Source organism: Saimiri boliviensis, chromosome 1 (genome assembly GCF_048565385.1).
Source record: "Saimiri boliviensis isolate mSaiBol1 chromosome 1, mSaiBol1.pri, whole genome shotgun sequence".
NCBI lineage: Eukaryota > Metazoa > Chordata > Mammalia > Primates > Cebidae > Saimiri > Saimiri boliviensis.
The window spans coordinates 252,120,844-252,138,134 of NC_133449.1; the positions used below are offsets into that span (position 1 = coordinate 252,120,844).

Consider the following 17,291-nt stretch of genomic DNA (forward strand, 5'->3'; position numbering starts at 1 on the left):
TAAATCATGATGCAAAACTGAGACTCAGGTTATTGTGAAATTAATGTGAAAGCTGAAATACATCAACACCAGATATAGCACAGGGATGTTTAAGACAAATACAGACAAGCCTGAAATTTGCCAACAGACAAAAATTAATTTCAATTTTAACTTTAGCAAAATGAGAACTGATCTAAGCCAAAAGCACAAAACAATTAGTTTTTTTTTTTTTTTTTCAAAATAATGTCATTACTTAATGGTAAATTAATAATGGTTAATGTGTATTTCTGCTCAAAACAGTGCCATTTTGAAAATACTAGAAAAAATAATTTCAGTGGGACTTGATGCTTCAAAGACCTTATAAGATATATTTATTTGCTACCAGACCAACAGTGATAAAAACTTTTTAGGAGTGATTGTTTTGGAAAAGATATCCACATCTACACAAAAATTTTTTAAAACTGTCAAGTGAATCATTCATTTCAGGAAGCCCACCATTGGAACACAGCTTAAAAATTCCTACTCCACACTGAAAGCATCCTACTTATCTTTGCTTTCTCAGATTTTAGAACACAGCCTTCACTGCACAGTAAATGCTCTTCAAATTATTAACTAAATAACTTTGTTAAAATCACTTTTCTTTTCCCCCTTAAAGAGACAAGGTCTCACTCTGTTGCACATGCTAGAGTGCAGTGGTGCGAACACAGCTTACTATAACGTGGAACTCCTGGGTCAAGTGAACCTCCTGCCTTGGCCTCCTGAGTAGCTGGGATTATAGGTGCATACCACTAGTCCTACTCATTTCTTTTTAAATTATTTTTAAATTTTTGTAGAGATGGGGTCTAACTATGTTGCCCAGTCTGTTTTCAAATTCCTGGCCTCTGTTGATCCTTGCACTGTGGCATCCCAAAGAGTTGGGATTGCAGGCATGAGCCACTGCACCTTTCTTCTACTAGAAAATTTAATTTACTACAAAATTTTAATTTTCCCTATTGAAAATAAAACAATTTCGTGGATGTATTAACTATATTCAAAAATTTTTAAAAGTTCTATCAGTACATAATTTTATACATAAAACTTATAGTCTATAGTTATTTTCAGCTGTAATGAATAAAGCAAAATGGTTTTCCTTGTGAGTCCTCTTTTACTAAATCACTTTGTTGGTAGATGCAAAGAGAGGACACATCCACATGAAGATCTGCTGCCATTATTTTAATAAAAAATAATTGCCACTATTGGTAGTATTTATAGGTATTCTAAAAGAAAGCAATATATTTAAAAGCATTTCAGTTGCCTCTTTATAAACACTGTCTGCATTTACATAAAATTTATATTTAATTTGTAAAATTAATGCATACCTGTATTGATTTTAAAACACTCTGTCTATTGTCCACTGGCCGAAGATCTTTAGGAATGTAAAGTCTAACACTGCTGATAGCAGACAGGAGATGCACCAAAACTGGGACAACCTATGACCAAAAAGTTAAACAGTATTACAGTTAAAATTGTACATTTTCATATTCTAGTATTTTCTAAACTTGGATCCTTAAAAGGAAGTTGCATTTACAACATGTAACACGTACATAATAATCACTGTGGTGCAATCTCCCACAATGAACCTTTTATCTTAGTAGAGACTACTGTATTTAAAAAGTAAAAACTAGTTCAAACCTCTAAATAACAGGTAAATAAATGGTACATAAAAATGAGATCCCTTCATTATAGAATCACAGTTTATTTATTTTTATGTTCTCTGATATTTGGCAGTTTTAAAATATTGATACATAAATGTACTATAGTACTAAGAATGAAAGACTTTTGTTTAACAGGTTTAGGAGGTCAAGAAAGATTCATGTAAGTTCTGGAAGGGCAGGAATGAAGAAAAGAGAAAAAGTACTTCAAATCGAGAAAGCAGCATATTCCATCAGACATAATCTTGACCAACACCTATCTGCAAACTTTCTTCCATGCTTTCTCTTGTCAAAATGCTCCTTGTCATCAAATTTTGCTTCTTTTCAATTGCTCTTGAATTCAGAGAGAGCCTCCATAAACTGAGGCAAAGTTAATGTTTCCACAGGTCCAAATCTGTCTCCCACAGCGACTTTTACACTGATCATGGATAAAAACACAATTTTCACTGCCTTGCTAACAAATATATTCATAGTGCTTTACTAAACAAAAATGGTACAGTGGTTGAACATCTGAATTCTGTCTTCAGCTAGTCATGTGACCCTGCACAAATTATCTAATGCCAAACCATTAACAGCACTTTTACTCTTTCAAGTTTTTGCGGTGGAGTGTTTTTCCTTTTTTCCTGCCTGCCTTTTCCTACTCTTCCTTTTTAAATCATTTGAAATTAACTTGCAGAAAACAATCACTTCATTTGACCAGTAAATACATGTAAATCTGTTAAGAACAAGCACATTCTCCTGCAAAGCTTCAATATTTTAAGATCTAACGAAATATTACATACAATCCCTATTCAGATTTCCCCAGTGACTAACGAACTTTATAATTATAATTACTATTATCATTATACTTTTGGATTCAGAGTCCAGCCAAGGATCACAGACTGCATTTAGTGGTCATGTCTCATTAGTCTTCTTTAAACTAAAAATATACCTCACCTTTCTTGCTCTTTTATGGTACTGACATTTTCATAGATTCCAAATTTACAGAAAAGTTGTAAAAATGAAATAAATCCTACATACCCTTACTTCAATTCACTAATTTTATCTTGCCCACTTGCTTCATCGTTGTCTTTCTACAAACATAAAGTGCAAGTACTAAAGGAGGGACATCTAACGTTGAGACAATGATACCATCTAATCTGTAGTCCATATTAAGATTTCATCCTCTTTTGCAATAATGTCTTTTTTACCACTCTACCTTCCCCACTGCCACTCCCATAAACCAAACTAGGATCATGCACTGATTTTAGTTGATACATTTCTTTCTTCTTTAATCTGGAACAGCTCCCCAGTTTTTCTGTGTCTCTGAAGACCTTGATTTTTTTTAATAATGTAAGTTATTTTATATAATGAGCCTCAGTTTGGGTTTCTCTGGTCAGGAGGAATAGTTAAGATTCAGGTTATGCATTTTTGGTAATGTTCTATTCTACTCAATCTACTGGTCAACATTATTAGAGATAATGTTGATCACTTTGATCATTCAATTAAGATGCTATCTGCAGGATTCTTTACTACAGTATTACTTACTATTTTCCCCTCTACAATTAAAAAATTTCTAGGGAGAGCCTTTAGAGTCTTTGTAAATATCCTTTCTTCATTAAATTTTCAGTTCACTAGTTTTAGCATCCATGGATGATTCTTGCCAAAGTCAATTATTATTTGTGGTAGTTGCCTAATGGTGTCTTTTCTAACACCTATTTTATTTTATTATTTTATTCTATTTTATGAGATGGAGTCTTGCTCTGTTGCCCAGGCTGAAGTGCAATGGCACAATCTCAGCTCACCGCAACCTCTACCTCCTGGATTCAAGCAATTCTCCTGCCTCAGCCTCCTGAGTAGTGAAGACTACAGGTGCATGCCACCATGCCAAATTAATGTTTGTATTTTTAGTAGAGATGGGGGCTTCACCATGCTGGTTGGGCCGGTCTTGAACTCCTGACATCAAGTGATCTGCCCACCTCAGCCTTCCACAGTGCTGGAATTAAAGGTGTGAGCTACCATGCCTGGCCATTTCCTTTATACGTCTCTCTAGATTCATGGATTATTTTATTTTCATATGGTTATGATCTTCTGCTTTTTTTTTTTTTTTTTTTTTTGAGATACAGTCTTGCTCCATCGCCCAGGCTGGAGTACAATGGTGCAATCTCAGCTCACTGCAACCTCCATCTCCTGGGTTCAAGCAATTCTCCTGCCTCAGCCTCTGGAGTAGCTGGGATTACAGGCACCTGCCCCCATACCCGGCTAATTTCTGTATTTTTAGGAGAGATGGGGTTACACCATGCTGGACAGGCTGGTCTTAAACTCCTGACCTCAGGTGATCTGCCTGCCTCTGCCTCCCAAAGTGCTGGGATTACAGGCATGAGCCACCATGCCTGGCCCTTTACTATCATTTTTATTTTTATTTCCAAACTGTCTAATTCAGGGGTCCTAAAGCCCCAGGAAGGTACCAGTCTGTCGCCTGTTAGGAACCGGGCCATGCAGCAAGAATGGTGGGTGAGCGAGCATTACCGTTTGAGCTCCCCCTCCTGGTCAGATCAGCAGCAGCACTGGATTTTCACCGGAGGGCAAACACACGTATGCAAGGGATCTAGGTTGCCTGGTCTTTATGAGAACTGAAGGCGTGATGATCTAAGGTGGGACAGTTTCATCCCCAAACCACCTCTGTCCCACATTGGCCCAAGAAAAAATTATCTTCCACAAAACCAGTTCCTTGTGCCAAAAAGATTAGGGACTGCTAGTCTAATTCATTTTAGAGACAACATTCTGTAAGTTGCACTGGGTTTTGGGTCACTGATTTGTGAACCAGCAGTTGATGCACTGTTTGGGCAGAAAAGACTCAGGACATGAAAAATTATCGATACCAAGTAGCTGAAATCTAGAGTGAAAAATGCACAATTTTTATGCACTAAGGTAATGTACATAATCCAAAAAGGTAGAAAAACTGAAAATAATTCAATTGGCTTTAGAAAGAATATTTTAATATACTTGTAGTTGAATTCAATATGCACAGGTATCTGCAAATTTCCTTCGAAACAGAATAGCACTATTTTGTGAAGACGAGATTCAGAAGGAAGACTGGTTTTCAGTGGGATTTGCAGGTCTTTGGTTTTCAGGCTGCTCGGGAGCCAAGTAGTGGGAGATGTGGAGTGGGTTAAGTTAAAGCTGCCACAAAGCTTGCTATCTTACCAAAAGTTGCCATTTTTCTTGAATAAATGCTCCATGGATTCCTGCAAGCCTTTAGTTAATTTCCAGAATTCTGAAGAAGTTGATTCTGACAAGTTTTCTCAGTATTGGCATTGCTTTTATGGAGAAGAGGATTTTTGGAGGTAATTACTCCACCATTTTTACTGACACAAATACAGGTTTTAATCAGGAATTAATCAATAACATTGATTTAAATAACTGTGTCTGCCATGACTTGATTAAAATTCAGCTGGTTCAAAAAACAACTTGCTCACTAAATCTTATCTTCACGAAATAGTGTTATTCTGTTTTGAAGAAAATTTGCAGATACCTGTACATATTAAAAAGCAGTATGGGAGCTACTGGAGGAAAGAGAACAGGGTTGGAACCTCTTCAAAGACCTATTCCCACAGAATTGTCATTATTCCAGTCTGGTGGTTCCCTGGAAGACTCCATTCACAAGGCTGTTTTTTTATTTAACCTGATTCAGAGCTTACCAGTGCAAGCCTATTTCCTGGAGGTGTTTGTCAAAAATAGTAAGAAGCAACTACTTAACACCACAGCTGCCTGAAGTTGTGAATGACAGCTGGGCAAACAACAGGTTAACTGGAAAGCTTAAAAGTTGGGGAGTAAGATGTCCATGGACAATTAGAAAAGGTCCCACACTTTTCTGGAAATCTAGAAGGCCACGTAGAGGGCTGTGTGCATACTCAACAAAGACCGTAGAGGGCTGTGTGCATACTCAACAAAGACATGAAAAGACCCTAAGCTCTCACTTCTCCCTGACCATGAATTGTACACCCAGAAAGTGGCTAAGGTAATGTTGTTAACTGCCTAGCTGAGGGTTGATAGCTTGCTGCAATATGCATACAAAGCCTTTAAGAAAAGACTGAGGAACTTTTTTTGTTTGAAGTGGTGGAATCTTGGCTCACTGCAACCTCCACCTCCTGGGTTCAAGTAATTCTCCTGCCTCAACCTCCTGAACATCTGAAGCTACAGGCGCATGCCATCATGCCAGCTACACTTTTTTTTTTCTTTTTTTTAAGTACAGATGGGTTGTGGCCATGCTGGCCACACTGGTCTTGAACTCCTGATCCTCAAGTTGTCTACCCACCTCAGCCTCCTGAAGTACTAGGATTACATGCATGAGCCACCACACCTGGTCAGACAGGGAAACTTAATGATTGAGGCATTTAAGGAGGTCTCTGCATAATTATTAGCTGACCATTAAATTAACCAAGCAGAGACTTGGTGGACACACACAATTATATAAATACAGACTTAAAAGAATTAATTCAGAAATCACAAAACAAACCAACAACAAACAGCAAGAATAAACTCTGGGGGAGCAAGAAAACTGTGATTTACAGAGTTGCTGCTGTTATAAAACCAAACTGGGGTCTGCTTGCCTGGTACAGTAAGATCAGATGTCTATATTGAGGTTTGCAGTGGGAGAAAGGAAGATGTTTATTTGTAGGGTGCTAAACAAGGGGGATTAGGTACTTTTTAAGTCCCAACCTTCCAGATGGCTTACAGATAAGAGTTTCTAAGGGCAGGGAGGCAGAGGTTACAGCAGTCATAAATTAATATATGGAGGTTATATACCTGTTTGACTTAAAAAGGCAGGACATCTCAAAGCAGCGGCCCACAGGTTATTAGCTGGCTTTAAAGATTTTTAAATTTGCAATTGGTTAAGGAGAAGTTTTGTCTAAACGTTTGGGATTAGTAGTAAAGAATGTTCGTTCTGGCTTGCGAACATGATCTCTTTTTGGCCCCTCAGGAAGACATTTAGAACAAAGAACAGTGGTCACAGTTTTAGTCTTCTGTTCCTCTTTGAGGTTTATGTGCCAGTATGTCTGCTTGGTGTATGAGTTTTTGAAAAATAATTTAGGGACATATGTGAAGACGTTATTTTTAGTTTTTATAGGGAAACAAGCTCAACTCTACTATTGTTTTTAGACAAAGAGATTGATTTTTTGAGAGAGGGTCTTGCTCTATTTCTCAGGCTGGAGTGCAGTGGCATGGTCACAGCTCACTGCAGCCCTAACCTCCTGGACTCAAAACGATCCTCCTACCTCAGCCTCCACAACAGCTGGGATTACAGGCATATGCTATCACCATGGCAGGCTAATTGTTATTGTTGTTGTTTTTTTGTATAGAGAGGGTCTCACTACGTTGCCCAGGTTGGTCTAGAACTCCTGGGCTACAGCAATCCTCCCACCTCAGTGCCCCAAAATGCTGGGATTATAAGCATGAGCCACCACATCCAGCTTTGTTTATTTTTTAGGTATAAGTGAGGTGCACTCTAAAGGAAGGATCCTTAATCCATCTCACTACATTATTTAAAATGTCCAATTTTCAATGAAAAATTATGAGACATGTAAAGAAATTAATAAAGTATGATCTACACAGAGAAAAAAATAGAAATTAACAAAAACTATCCTGAGGAAGTCAAGAAATTTGACTTAACAAAGAATTTAAATCAGCAACTTAAAATACATTCAAAGTTTGCTACTCAAAAAATCTGATTTCAATTTGTATTATAGTATACCTTCAATGTAAACTTGAAACCTGCCAAAACTGCAAATATTATTCCATGACAACTTCTGGTATTTTAATCCTCAAGAAGCTTTTATAAGTGTATGGTTGTGATCTGTAATCTTCTATTCCATGTCCTTTTATAGATGTTTTAATCTAATGGGGAATGATTCTATTGAGTTCCTTGCACAGAAAGACAAAACAGATCTCCCATATCTAGCCCCCGTGATTAAAGTCTTCACTCCCTGACATTGAGTCTCATTTAACTATCATGATGTGGCTGTGATAAGGGGCAGACACATGGCTGGCAAAGCAACAGTGTAAAAACTGCAAGCAATCTTTAGAATGCACTATCTAAACTGTTCACCTCTGTTCATCAATGTAATGCAGAGCTGGAGTGCTCTTGCTCGCTCTACACACACACACACACACACACACACACACACACACACACACACACTCTCACTCACTCTCTCTCTTTCTCAGCCTTTTTTAGCAAACTAAGTTCAAGAATATTTTACAGGTACAAGGAAAAGTCACTTTAGAAAGTTATCTTCCAGGCTGGGAGTGGTGGCTCAATGCCTGTAATCCCAGCACTTAGGGAGGCCGAAGCAGGTAGATCACGAGGTCAGAAGATTGAGACCATCCTGGCCAACATGGTGAAACCCGTTTCTACTAAAAATACAAAATTTAGCTGGGTGTGGTGGCATGTGCCTATAATATCAGCTACTCAGGAGGCTGAGGCAGAAGAATCACTTGAACCCAGGAGGCGGAGGCTGCAGTGAGCCGAGATTGCGCCACTGTACTCCAGCCAGGCAACAGAGCAAGACTCCATCTCAAAAAAAAAAAAAAAAAAAAAAAAAGAAAGTAGTCAGTAGTCTAAAAACTCTGATAAACAGTGAAATTTGGCATTACATCCACTCAAAGTCAGAGAGGGCAAATGTGATCAGTGGAAGCCTGCTTTTAAGCTACCTGAATAATGCTACAAAATCAATGCAGTTAAGAGCTAATGTTTCCTTATAAACTGCCCATGGAACTATTTCTCTATGTCTAGAATTCCTTTCAAGACAATCTATAAGGCAAACAATATTATGTATTTATATAACATATACTTACATAGAATATATAATTGTATATATAAAGTACTGTTTCTTAAACTATAGTCCTTCTCTCTATACATTGTTTTATGTTCTTTGTCATCAACCACAAAGAACAGAAAAACGTAAAGTTATTTCTAAAGAAGGTGTTTCATGCTCTCTGTACATGCCGCTTCCTTTGCTGGGAAAACAATTCTTGCCTATAAAAGTACTCACGTTCCTACAAGTTTGTTAAAATCTTACTACTTCCTTTAAAAGCTTTTGTTTTACTAATTACCTGCCTTGAGCAGTTTTGAAGCACAAAATGTTTCCTTATTAAGCTGCATCCCCTTAAAGTCACAGACTATATGTAAAATTCATGTTAACAATCCTCCACCCCTTGCCAATTTCCTTAGCAGCATACAGTGAAATACACATAATAAAAAATGCTACAGGAGCAGAGGAAAGGCCCTCAGTTTGCCTTGGTTTCATGGTGGTCTATATAATTTTCTTGGAAAAATCTAAGCTTTCAGTGTGAGAGTGCTGTGACTTACAAGCAATGCCTGCCATGAGAAAGGGAGAATGTTGAGATGTGTGGAACACATTTGCTATTCCAACTTGCAGTAACTCCTAAGGGCCCTTTGAGGACAATGAATATGTGCCTGATGGTGGGAGTTTTAGCCTCATTTATAGTTAGACAGTCAGTCAGTAAAATAAATGTTAGGGGAAAAAAAACACACAAAAATTTCACTTGGTGGTGGAATTCTGGAAGTGAACAAATTAGAAGACTGAGAAAAAGAGACCAAAGTTTAGGTAATATTCAGAATTTACATTTAAATTGTCATTTACAAATGTTACAATGAATTGTCTTTTTAAAATACTACCAACTCCAAAACCCACAATAATTTATCGATCCAAAGAAACAGTCTATGATACTACAGTGGCAGATTTTATTTTCTACAAACCAACCATATTATAACAAATACAATTACAATGACATTTCTCAAAAGACCTATCCAATATGCTACGTTTTATATTTAATTAAAAGCACATGTAAATTAAATGATTTTAACTAATGAAACTTGGGTAGAAATTTTTCATTAGTAAAATCATGCTTCAATCATTACAGATAGCTCCTCCTTAAAACTGGATTATGTCCTGATAAACTAGCTGTAAGCTGAAAATATCATTAGGTCAAAAATGTATTTAATAGCAGGAACACCTAATCTACCAAACATAACTTGGTATAGTTTACTTTAAATGTGCTAAGAACACTTACATTGGCTTACATTTGTGCAGAATCATCTAAAACAAAGCCGCTTATTTTATAATAAATGTTAAATCTCTCATTAATGTATTAATGTTCTATAATACTAAATGATTATCACTTTTGCACTACTGCAAAGTCAAAAAAATCCTAAATCAGGACTGCCTATATTTCCATGGGAATTCGAACTATAAAATCACTCAGTCACAAGCAACGATAATGAAAAATCTTTTTAGCCCTGGTAAAATCCAGCTTTGTGGAAAATTTCAATGACAATTCTTTTTCTTCCACTTTATCATGATTACCTTGTTGAAATTTGATAAAAGAAAAATAAAACAAATCTCACTGATTATCCTACTGATAAGTTAGATGGCTTTACTAACCTGAAAACGTCTAATTTAGAAATCATAATAGTATGTTCAGTTATAATCACATTGAAGAACTTTGGTGATTATAAATAGTTAAAGAATACCTGAAATCTGAAGACACAAAGTTATGTACAAACCTGCATCTCTCCTTTCTCATCAGGTTTAGCTGGTTTTGCAGCTTCGGTAGCTGAATTTTTCAAGCTCTCTTTGCTACAGCGCAGAAGTACTTCCACTACATACAAAGGATCCAGTTCACCAGAGTTAGGCTAAAAATTAAAACAAAAGATGTTCATTCATTCTTTAAGAAACTGGCCCATAAATTTTAAGTTCCATTTGTACAGGAACTATTTTCTCAACATTTAGCATTGTGACCGATACAAACTGTGTAACACATATTTTATAAAATGAAAACTGTCTCTCTGGATTCAACATGTTCAACTAGATGAGGAAACCCAGAAATAATTTTATATTTATAAATTCTAATTTAATAGTACAAGCACAGTCAAGTGTGACTACTTTTTTCTAATAATTAATGTTAAGAAACTAAAATTTTCAGCGTCAGATAATTAGTTTGTATCTTCTAGTCACTCTAAATACCATAAAAGACAGATTGAGAATAGATTATCTTATTGTTTATTATGCAAGCATTTTATAATGTGGTTCCGATTTTTATTGTCTTTTCGTCTTTAATATTCTCTAATAAAACTATGATTCTCAAGATCACTTAGATCTAATCACACTTCTGCATTACGATAATGTGTGTTTGAGTAGTATCTTTCAAGCAATAACAGAAAATTTTTTTCAGTACAGAATTTCTTATCTTTAAATAAAATATTTAAATAACCTGTTTTGCATAAAATACATAAAAAGAAAGTTACAGGGCAAAAACTTGACTACATGGCCTCTACCCAGGACAGTTCCTACTAAAAAAATGAGTATCTGTTAATAAATCAAAAGGAATCCATTTCTACAATCTATTTCTGCAATAAACTACCAACTGTTTAACAAGAATAAAACATATTTCCAAATGCTGAAGAAAAAAGAAATTACAATTATTCTAAATCACTGAGTTCAAATTTCCTCAAAGAAAAGATAAGCACTATTTTTCCAACACAAAAGAAACACTTTTTTCTCAGTTTAAAATGTGGTTATTTTAAAAGAAGTTGCAAAACATTCCTCAGTTTAAACACAAAGCAAAGATGGAGATAGTATTTTGCTTAGAGTATTTTTATCTGTAAAGATGATGTTCAGTCATTATGAAATGAGTTTTACAAACAATGAGCTAAACAAATAGCTATGATCAACTATCAAGTCTTCCTAAAGAGCCAATTATTATAAGACTCAATGATTATCATATTAGCTTTACAGAGGAGGAAAAAAACCTCTCTGAACAATTTGACAGACAAATTAGCTCTCAAGTGTTAGGGAAGATGTGACTATCTGGACCAAAAAACCACAGGCATATGAGCCATCTTTAATGTTTCTATATAACCTAGAACTCTGTTGTTGGGCTTGGTTCCAATTTTGCAGATTTTATTTATAAATTTAATATTCTCTCTAAGACAACAACCACAGAAGTGACTACTATAACTCAAGTATATTATACATAATCATCTATTTTTGCAGAGCTACTAAAACCAACTTATGCCATTATGGAAATATTCTCAAGTGTTACTGTGGAAACACAACAAGCCTTCTTAATTGTAACATTAAATGAAAATGTGCTGTTAAAAGTATTTCCTAAAATTATAAATTTTTTCTCAGCTAACTTACTCCAGTTCTGCACTCAGTAAAGATGGATCAATGTTAACTTTCAGATAAGAAAAACTAGTTAAGTGTTCTATTATCTTATTTAGATTTTTGTTTATAATTCCTAATTTTTACTTCTTAACAGTACAACTGAACTTCTTTTTCCTAGCTTCTCTTTATTCCTTTTAAACTGTGGCTAATTTCTTGCTATAAACGGAAATTAACTAATTAAAACATAATTTGGTAATCCCAAGCTTGTAGAATGCAAAGAAATAAGCAAAGTAAAATTATGTTAACAATTACATTTTTATTTATTTAAAATGCTTCAAACAGTTTTCTTCATGAGTGTGTATACTCCCTCTGCCTCTGGCAAGTTCTATTGGCCACAAAAATCTCTGGATCCATATTCTGACCTAGATCTCAAAATTAATGAAAATGTACTTCACATTTGTAGTGAACAAATTCAAGTAGCTTAATGAAAAAATTAGTTTCACCGTCAACAGAAACAGAAAAAAAACGAATGTGTTCCTCTCTAGTCCTCATATCTTTGCCTACAATAACTCTCATCAACTGGTTCTACCTTGAAAGGTAAATTTAGAATCAAAAGAAGCAAATAATTTTTAAAAAATTTGTGTGTGCATGCGTGTGTGTGAGTGTGTGTGTGTGTGTGTGTGTGTGTGTGTGTGGTGTATGCATACTCTGACAGTGTGATCCACAAGCCTGCTCCCCAGCAACTGGAAAAAATTATGAAAAACCAACCATTTAAAGTTTCTGGAAACAGTCCTAAGGGAATATATTAAATGAAGATCTAATTTTAAAAATCTAAAATTCAGTAAAGTCTTTGATATCTGAACAAAGACTGTTCCCTCCCTCACTCTTCCAGTTCACTGAAACAGAAACACCAAACTGGTAAAGCCAAAAATACAGAAGGGCCCAGTATCCCTGCAGCTCTTGGTTGGGTACAGCTATCTTTTAGGAGGGGCAGGATGTCAACATTTCTCATCTTCATCCTACCTACTTGTTGCTGCTGCTAAGTCCTCTGCAAGTGAGGCTGAAAGGTAGAGGCTACCTAGCCTCTACTGGTTGGCCACAGGTTCTGTCTTGGTGTGGTGCTGCTGAGAAAAAGGAACCCAACAGCCCTTCCCCTGGTTTATAAGGCAATGGGTCCACGTTGAGAGAGGCAAGATGAAAAGACCTAAGGCTACCACCCCCACCTTCCACCTATCCCATGACTCCTAAATCGGGAACGTCACTCAGAGAAAAGAGGGCACTGTCCCTACCCCCAGCTTTAGAATTTTGACTCAGAGATTTTGCTTGGGGGAAGAAATACGCCTTAAAACAGACAACTCTTAGTATCTTCCCAAAGGACCAGTTTTCCTTTGTAACAGAGCCAAGGAAATTCAAGCCTAAGATAACTTTCAGAAACCTAGCAGAGGCTGTGGTGAAATACAATTGGTAGATCTATATTCATTGGAGATACAAGCTAAATTGTAGAGCAGATAGTTAGCAGAAGAGAACCTGGTTTTAAAAATGATAATGGATGGAGCCCTCCTGCTAATAGAGCTTTATAGTTGAGTTTGCCCAGAGAAAGGTAGAGTCAAAGAGACTTTGTCCAAACCACTGTCATCTCAGGGTGACTGTGGGCATAGCCACAGCTGTGACCTCCAACTCTACCCCAGAAACAAACTAAAAGGTTAAATATTATATGGGGTAAGAGGTAGACAGAACACACTTCAATCAAATAGTCCAGCTCAACACTAAAGAAATAAACAAGCAAATAACAACAATAGCCTGCAAGAGGTCAGGGCAGGGAGGGAATACCTAGAGTTACTACAATATATTATCCAAAAAGAGACATGTGAAGAAACAGGAAAGTTATGACCCATAGAACAAGAAAAAGACGCAGGCAACAGAAACGGCCTATGATAGTGACCAGATGTTACGCTAAACAGACTTAAAAGTTGCCACTATAAATATATTCAAAGAGTCAAGGGAAATCATAATTAATGAAGTAAAAGAAGGTACAATAATGATGTTGCATCAAATAGAATGTATCAATGAAGAAGTAGAAACTGTAAAAAGAAAGCAAAAGCAAATTTTAGAGTTCAAAAGTGTGTTTACTGAAGTGAGGAGGGGCCCAACAGTAGATCTGAACTGGCAGATTAATATCACCAGTGAATTTGAAGACAGACTATTGACAAAGATTATGCGATCCAAAGAACACAGCAAGAACAAACAAAAATGAACCAAGCCTCAGAGAAATATAGGACACCATTAAGTGCAACATACCCATAATGGGAGTTCCAGAGGAGGGATTCAGAGAAAGGAGCAGAAAAATATTCAAAGAAATAATGGCCTGGGCACAGTGGTTCACACCTGTAATCCCAGCACTTTGAGAGACTAAGGCAGGAGGATTTCTTGAGCCTAGGAGTTTGAAACCAGCCTGGGCAATATAATGAGACCTGGTCTCTACAGAAATTATTTAAAGTTAGCCAGGAATGGTGGTGCACACCTGCAGTCCCAGCTACTCAGGAGGCTGAGGTGGGAGGACTGCTTGAGCCCAAGAGCTTGAGGCTGCAGTGAGCCATGATTGCACCACTGCACTCTAACCTGGGTGACAGAGTAAGACCCTATCTCTAAAAATAATGAATCAAAAACAGAAATAGTGGCTGAAAACTACAAATTTACTGGAAAAAAAAATTCAACTACATAGCCAGAAAATTGAATAAAATCCAAGTAAGATAAAGGCAAAGAAGTTCAGTCACTTTCTATACAGATATATTTATCATAATAAAAATGCAGAAAGCCAAATCACAAAGATAAAATCTTGAAAGCGAAAAAAGGATTCATCCCCTACAGGGGAACTTCAAGAAGATTAACAGCAAAAACTTCTCAGCAGAACAATGGAGGCCAGAATGCAATGAGTTGGCATATTGAAAGAAAAAAACAAACAACTGTTAACCAAGAATCCTATATCCAGCAGAGTTAACTTTCAAAAATGAAAGCAAAGAAAAAAAAGACATTCTTAGACAGATTAAAACCGAGAAAATCTTTTTCTAGCAGACCCACCTTACAAGAAACATAAAAAGAAGTTATGCAGGCTAAAACCAAGTAATACTAGATATTTATTTGAAACGACATTTAAAAAAAAAAAAAGAACAATGGTAAAGGTAATTATGCAATTATAAAAGATAGAAATAGAGGCCGGGCACGGTGGCTCAAGCCTGTAATCCCAGCACTTTGGGAGGCCGAGGCGGGTGGATCATAAGATCGAGACCATCCTGGTCAACATGGTGAAACCCCGTCTCTACTAAAAAAAATACAAAAAATTAGCTGGGCATGGTGGCGTGTGCCTGTAATCCCAGCTACTCAGGAGGCTGAGGCAGGAGAATTGCCTGAGCCCAGGAGGTGGAGGTTGCAGTGAGCCGAGATCGCGCCATTGCACTCCAGCCTGGGTAACAAGAGCGAAACTCCGTCTCAAAAAAAAAAAAAAAAAAAAAAAAAAAAGATAGAAATAAATATCTTTCTTCAATGATTTAAAAAGCAGTTGTATAAAACAGTAGATATACATTGCATTATTGAGCCTGTAACATATCAAAATACAGTATCTTGGCAGTAACAGCACAATGGAGGTAGGTGGGAGCAAAACTGTATAAGGCTAAGGGAGTAACTCTAGGTAATAACTTGAATCCATAAGAACAAATAGAACCAAAAATGATAAATAAGAAGGTTAATATAACAAAAGTTATATATACACACTTGCTTTCCTTTCTTCTATAAGCTTTAAAAGTAATAAAAAGTGGCCAGACATGGTGGCTCACGCCTGTAATCTAGCACTGTGGGAGGCCGAGGCAGTCAGATCACCTGAGGTTAGGAGTTTGAGACCAGTCTGGCCAACACGGTGAAACCCCGTCTCTACTAAAAATACAAAAAATTAACTGGGCATGGTGAAGTGAGCCTGTAATCCCAGCTATTTGGGAGGCCGAGGCAGGAGAATGAGGTTGCACTGAGCTGAGATTGCACCACTGCACTCCAGCCTGCCTAGGCGAAAGAGTGAGAATCTGACTCAAAAAAAAAAAAAAAAATTAATGAAAAAAATAAAAGTAATAAAAGGCACATAAAGTATTAATCATAATAATGTATTGCAGGATTTGTAACATTTATAGATGTAATATGCATAACAATAATACCATAAAAAGAGAGAAAATGGAATCAAGCTATACAGAAATAACATCTCTGTATCACATTAGAATGAAGTCAGTGTAAATCTAAAGCTTATTCTAATAATATGTATATGGAAAGCCCCAGCAAACAAAAAGGAAATCTCTCTCTCTCGCTATATACATATATACATACACACATATACATAAATGTGTATGTATAGAAAATCATTTAAAAATTAAAATGCCACATTAGAAAAAATTCACGACACGCAAAAGAAAGCAGTAAAAGAAGAGAAAGACACAAGACACAGGAAACAAAAATTAAAATGGTGGACACAAATCCAACTATATCAGTAATGAAACTAAATATGAACGGATTAAGCAATCCAAAAATAGGCACAGATTTTCAGACTGGATTGAAAAAACAAAATCTAACTACTGTGTATGCTGTGTACAGGACACACACTTTAAATTTACTGATATAAACAAGACTGAAAATTTCGAAGTGGGAAAAAATATTACGCAAAGAATAATCGAAAGAGAGCTCAAATTGCTATGCTGATATAAAACAAAATACACTTTACCACAGCTTGAAAACACATGCAGCAAAAACTGACAGAAAAGAAAAATAGACAATACAGCAATAGTTACAAGATTTCAATACTCTATTTTCAATGATACATAGAACAATCAGACAGAACGCAAAGAAAGAAGTCGAAGACATGAACAACACTCTAAAAAAAGTTCTAAACCAACTAGACCTAAAGAATATCTATAAAACACCCCACCTTAAAGCAGCAGAATACAAATTCTTCTCAACCACACATGGAACATTCTGCAGGATGGACCATGACAGGCCATTCAACAAACTTAGAACAACTCAAAACTACTGAAACAATTCCAAGTACATTCTTAACAAAAATAAAATTAGAAATAGAAAAGACAAAAATTTGGGAAATTAACAAATATGTGAAAATTAACACTCTCCTAAATAACAAATGGATTAAAGAAAAAATCAAAAGGGAAATTCGAAAATAATTTTGAGATTAATAAAAATGATAAAATATACTAAAATTCATGGAATACACCTGAAGCATCTGTAGAGGGAAATTTATAATTGTAAAAGCTCTATTTAAAAAGAAGAGGTACCTCAAGTTAATAACCTAATCTTCTACCTATAGCCAGAAGAAAGAAAATTAAAAAGATAGGGCATAAACTAATGAAGTAGAGACAGAAAAACAGAGGGAAAAAAATCAGTAAAACCCAAAACCTCATTG

The 17,291-nt window shown here is 36.0% G+C and overlaps 1 protein-coding gene across 2 annotated transcripts in view; it reads right to left on the bottom strand.

The window, feature by feature from the left end:
• Positions 1-17,291, bottom strand: part of MTREX (Mtr4 exosome RNA helicase) — a 111,349-nt gene that overhangs the window by 24,261 nt on the left and 69,797 nt on the right. For both annotated transcript variants that reach the window (XM_003925848.4, XM_074385870.1), the window contains exons 19-20: positions 10,240-10,368; positions 1,338-1,448 (exon numbers count right to left, since the gene is read on the bottom strand). In XM_003925848.4, the coding sequence (XP_003925897.1) occupies positions 1,338-1,448; positions 10,240-10,368 (240 nt within the window). The remainder of the gene's footprint in view (positions 1-1,337; positions 1,449-10,239; positions 10,369-17,291) is intronic.